This window comes from Macrobrachium rosenbergii, chromosome 7 (assembly GCF_040412425.1).
Source record: "Macrobrachium rosenbergii isolate ZJJX-2024 chromosome 7, ASM4041242v1, whole genome shotgun sequence".
NCBI lineage: Eukaryota > Metazoa > Arthropoda > Malacostraca > Decapoda > Palaemonidae > Macrobrachium > Macrobrachium rosenbergii.
In genome coordinates, this window is record NC_089747.1 from 2,821,829 (window position 1) to 2,827,500 (window position 5,672).

At 48.3% G+C, this 5,672-nt stretch overlaps 1 protein-coding gene across 1 annotated transcript in view; it reads left to right on the plus strand.

Annotated features, from left to right (window-relative positions):
* The first annotated feature begins 388 nt into the window (after positions 1–388).
* Positions 389–5,672, plus strand: part of LOC136840012 (Friend leukemia integration 1 transcription factor-like) — a 5,660-nt gene continuing 376 nt past the window's right edge. The window contains exons 1-3 of the mRNA XM_067106295.1: positions 389–2,014; positions 4,226–4,330; positions 4,570–5,672. The exon at positions 4,570–5,672 is cut by the window's right edge and continues 376 nt beyond it. Of these exons, the coding sequence (XP_066962396.1) occupies positions 1,282–2,014; positions 4,226–4,330; positions 4,570–5,219 (1,488 nt within the window). The 5' untranslated portion in view covers positions 389–1,281 and the 3' untranslated portion in view covers positions 5,220–5,672. The remainder of the gene's footprint in view (positions 2,015–4,225; positions 4,331–4,569) is intronic.

Genomic DNA, 5,672 nt, shown 5'->3' on the forward strand with positions numbered 1-5,672 from the left:
CAACACGTCGCATCCTTTGGGTGGTATCCTTCGCCCTTCGTCAGGGAAGAAATTCCCAAATGTAAAGAAACAATGAAAATATTGAGTGGGTTAAACCATCATCTCCCATTCGCGAAATCCGTTCGGAATTCGGCTTCGGCTTCGTCTTCTTATTAGTCACTGATTAGATGTTGCGATCAACACGAACGCGAATTCACAGTGTATCTTGATTTCAAGAATCTTATCCCCCCACCCTCTTCAAGTTCAATACAATCCCTCCCTCTTCCTCCTCCCGCCCCCTTCCCCCTGAAGTCTACCTGACCACGTGCAGCCGCGGACCAACCAACAAAATTCTCGCGAATTGCGCAACGTATCGTTACTAGGTAATGGGCCAGGTTATTTGTCGACCTGGCGTATATAAAACGAAGTGCGCCGGGCTTAGACGCTCAGATCCACTCGCAGCTGCGTTGACTACAGAGCTGCCACTGCTCTTACTCTACCTCCTCTCCCCAGCCCAGCCTGCGAGCGAGAGAGAGAATCATCACCAGCCTTGCGAGAAAGAGTTTTATATTGTATAAAAGCAAGCTTTTTAGACTCAGTGAATACTCCGTTTTAAAACTTGTGTACGTCCGTCCCGTATACTTTCGTTTATATCGCCTGCATCTGGGAACTCTTGTTTTATAATCAAGAAGAAGGAACATAAGTGAATTTTGTTTCGTTAAGCTCGATCGGGAACTCTGACGATTTTGCTGGACGGAAGAGTTGATAGACACTACAGTTCAGAAAGAGAAATTTTAGCTAATCCAATCGCTGCTTCAACAAGAACAAACACTCTCGGTTGAATAGCATTCAACCACAACAGCAGCGACAGAAGAAGAAGTAACCAGCAACCAGGAGCGATTCTCAGTAACGTGTGTGAGTCAGCCCTCGGCGGAGAGAGAGTGAGTCACAACAGGCAGGCAACTTGGGAGTGCGCAACCACCTTCTCTGTCGGTCCGCCACTCACTACCTCGTCTGCGTCGGCGCGACACAGCCGCACATTGAGCTCGCTGAGAGTGCTAGTAGTAGTAGTAGTAGTAGCACTAGACCCAGTCCCGTCACCTATAACCGCTCCTCCTCCTCATCTGCCTGACCGAGAAAGATCGTGAGAGAGAGAGAAAGAAAAGACGGCTCGTTTTTGAGTTGAAGAAGAAGAAGAAGAGACCACCAACCAGCCAGCCCCGACCCTACCCTTTTTCCGTAACCTTTCCGGACATTGCGAGCATAGTGAAAGAGAGAGAGAGAGACTGCATGTGAGCAGGCATGGCTTGGAGTGCGGACACCACCTTCCTGGACCTTCATTCGCTGGTCACCCCAGGTCTTGACAAGTCGTTCAGTCCGCAGACGTTTAGCGGGCGACGCCAGTCACCTCAGCCTCCCCATCCCCACCTTCACCAACACCAACAGCAGCAGCAGCAGCAGCAGCAACAGCAGCAGCACTTTCTGCAACAGCAGCCCCACCAACAGACACAGTATCAGATGTACGATACGCCCCACCACCAGGTGGCATACAACAAGTCCTTCCTGGACGTGCCCTCCTCCTTCGCCGGCGACTACGGCCACCCTTCGCCGGGAGCCGAGTCCGGATACGGCAGCAGCAACTGCAGCGTCGGCCACCCCTCGCCCCTGAACCACAACATGGAAGGGTCGCCCGCTCCCATGCGCGCGCCCTCCCGCACGTCCCCGCCCGCGCTAGATGCAGAGATTGAGAGCAGCTTTCTGACCTCTGCGACGAACACGCTCAACAACTACGGCGCCACTGGCTACGCCGCCTTCGACAGCCAGAACAACATCTACGACCCACTGAACACCAGCTACGACACGGTGTACACAGAGCCCTCCTTCGACAGTAGCTTCGGGTCCCCGGCCACCCTGTGCCCTTCGCCCTACGTCGACAACCCCTGTGATTCCCCCTACAGCGTCTCGACCTCCAGCACTTACGAGACCTTGCAGCCACTGCCTGACGAAGAGCAGAAGCAACTCTGTGTCCCTTCTGGTAAGTGTTTGTGTGAACCTTCGTCAGTTTATCATAAATCATGAAGTTTTGATCTGTCAGTAATATCAAATTAGGTTCCTTCTGTGTTCAATCAAGATTTATTCCTTGGCTCAGCAGCACTGATTGCTTTGAAAGATATTAGTGACTAAAAATATGCATTTTTCTTTGTATAAAATGTTTGAGTGTTCGTGATATTAGTTGGCTGGCAGGAACAAGTTTTCCTTCTTCATATTGAAAAGACGAGAATTGGGTGACTGTGAAATTTAGACAAAACGTAGATAATAGATTTTCTTCGTAGATTTGCATGTCATCTAGAATTGACACTATTCAACCCCGCAAGGAAAGTAATCTATTCTTCAACCCATTTAAGACGTCATACCAAAATTGACTTGGTTTTCCCGTCATTGTGATTCGAGTTTTCCTTAATTACCAATTTCTAGTTATTTTTGTGTATGGCGAAGTAACTGTCAAGAAATTTATCCTGAGACTTGATTACACAAAAGATCACTCCCCTTGCAAGAATACTGTCAAATCTTACGTCACTTGTTATCACACACTGATTTTAGGAAAAGTCTAAAAGTACCGTAATATAAAAGTAAAAAAGTTCATGAATAATGCAATAAGATTGAGTGATAGTGTCTAGTTTGTCTTTAGTTTTTTGTTTGTTTTTTTTTTTTCCTTCCACTTAACCAATTGTGAGTGTAGGTCAGCGAGCCATTCATTTTTGAGGAGTGGCAGCCCGCAGGCGCGCCAAGGAGTCTATTACCCTTTGTCTTTTTTTTTCCTTTTTTTTTATTTTTACTCTTAATCATCTTCCTCTTTCCCTTCCATCTTTTAACCCTCATGACTGACGTCTATAATGATGTTCGTACTCGTCAACAACTTTCTAATCGAGTCTTTGTACTGTAACTTTTGTTTGAAGTGGTTTCAAATATGATCTCTGAAAGGAATACAGGATTACATAAACGGCAGGCAACGAGTAAAACGCGTTACTTGGCTATTTCGTCATAGGTGACCCGCCGGGGTGCTATACGGGATTCCCGCTCGGAGCGAAAATTATCCGGAAAAACAAGCCCAAGGAGTTTGTTTGAAAACGATTTCTGCAGTTTGCCCAATAGTGCGGTGACGCCTTGTTGTATCTCAACTTCGCCCACCCCCCCTCCTCCTCCTCCTCCTCCTCCTCCTCCTCCTCCTCCTCCTCCTCCTCCCTCCTCTCTTCCATTCATCCCCGTTAACCCACTTGGCACTGATAAGGCCAATGACTGATTCTCAGAAAGGCAGATAAGAGCGGCGGCGGCCCACGCATGACTTTCTTCTTTTGTTTTTTCCCCCCTCCTTCTTCTCCTTCTTCTTCTCCTTCTTCTTCCTCTCCTCTTATCCCCCGCTAAGCAAGAAGCTCTGTTTTACCGGGAATCGTCCCATTCTGTCACACGCAGTCAAGGTCCCAGAAGTTCCCCTAGAAGTATACTCTGTCAGGACTAGACTCACTCCGAGATCAAAAGAAACCTTTTAATAAATAGCTCTCCCTACATCGTGCTTCCTTCTTAGAATGTTTATTGCACGTAGATGCACGGGGATGTACGAACGAGTCCGCGTACGCACAAAGCGAAATAAATAAAAACAGTGGACGTTTGCCAAAGACAGAGAGAGAGAGAGAGAGAGAGAGAGAGAGAGAGACGTTTGAGCTCGGATGTGCCAAGTTTGTGTGTCTGCGTGTTTGGATTTTCCTCACCCGCGAATGCATCACTTGAAATAGACGTCATACATCATAACGAACGTATTTGAGACCTGGGGGAGGCAGGAGGGGCGGGGGGACTTCGTGACTTCACGACCGAGAGAGGTAAAAAAAAAATTAAATAAATTCGAATGAAGTAATGACGTCACGCCAAGTTCCCTTTTAAAAGATTACGTAGCAGCGAATACTTCGAAGCAGGTAAGCACGGGGACGATTTAAGACTATACATGACGATGGTGTACTTCCCAGTTCTCTCTCTCTCTCTCTCTCTCTCTCTCTCTCTCTCTCTCTCTCTCTCTCTCTCTCTCTCTCGTTTCTGATAACTGTGCCTGACGTGTGCCAAGCCACATGTGAGAGATAGTTTCTTGCAGTCTTCATTCGCTAAATTTTTAATCAGGTGTGTATTTTAGGGTTTCCTCACTCCTCCGTTTTCAAAGACATCTGTAACTTAATTATTTTTTTCTCTATCTTTGCAGATCCCCGCGTGTGGACAGCACAGGACATTAAGTCTTGGATTTCTTGGGCCAAAAAGGAATTCGATTTGCCGCCTGCACTCAACTCTGGTCTCCTTCCCAGTTCAGGTAAGAGGTCCAAAAAAATAATTCAGGGTCATTGCAGTCTTTTAGCAGATATGAACGTTACTTATTGCTTGTGCAATAAATGTAAGATTTACAAATATTTGTAAAAGTTTTTGTAGCACTTTCTCGTCAATGAGGTCTGTTCATTGTTAAAACCTCTTGTTTTTATCAGCTTATCGGCTTATCATTTCTGTGGCAGAAGTACAAGTCAATAAAATGCTTCTTCTTCTTCTCTTTCTCAGGATGCGAATTGTGCAGCCTGACCAGACGCGGAATCCAGAAGAAGGTCGGTAACAAGACCGGCCACGTCCTGGCCCAGCACCTCGACTACATGCTGGGATGCCACGGCATGGCCCTCCCCAAGGACGAGTTCGAGGACACCTACGACCTGAACGACAAACAGGACGACCAGATCGAGGGCGACCCCTACGAGATCCTGGGACCCCTTTGTCGCAAACTCGCCACTCAGGGATCCGGCCAGATTCAGCTTTGGCAGTTCCTCCTGGAGCTGCTGTCAGAGTCCGCCAACGCCGCGGTCATCACCTGGGAGGGCACCGCCGGCGAGTTCAAGATCCTGGAGCCCGACGAGGTCGCCAGGAGATGGGGAGACAGGAAGTCGAAGCCCAACATGAACTACGACAAGCTGTCCCGCGCCCTTCGCTACTACTATGACCGCAACCTCATGACCAAAGTCCACGGCAAGAGGTACGCCTACAGGTTCGACTTCAGGGCGCTCGAGCAGCTGCAGCAGACCCAACAGAGCGATTCCCAGTCGCGTCCTCAGCCGGATCTGGCCCTCCTCAGCGCCGCCCTCAGCTCCGCATCGGTGTCCTCGCCCTCCCCGTACTGGACCACCCCCGATTCCGGGACGCCGTCGCCTCGTCCTTGGTAGACGAAGAGGCTTCGTTCGAGCTAGGGCGTCCTCTCCGTGAAGGAGAGAAGGGACCCTACCTTGAGCTGTGAAAGTCGATACAAACACAAAACGGAGGTTCAAATCTCAGGTGACATGGGTACTCGCGGCCCAGGTAGATGGACTTCGATCAATCATTGCCACGACGACAGGAGATCAAATCTCCACTTTCCTTGATTCCTGACTCCTCGAAGGAGGACTGAACTCCCCCACCCCAACAAGACGTAAGAAATGAGATCGAAGTCCCGAAAGCCTTCGCGAACTTGACGCAAGTGATAAACTTCGGCCTTAAATGTCTTATCTTATTTAATATTTTTTAGTCATTTTTTTCATATATTTTTGTCTGTAGACTTCGTGCCTCGCATTCCCATCCCATAGAATGAAATTCTCTATATTCTCCATTCTCTCAGATCTCTCATCCCCCAATTCATCTGT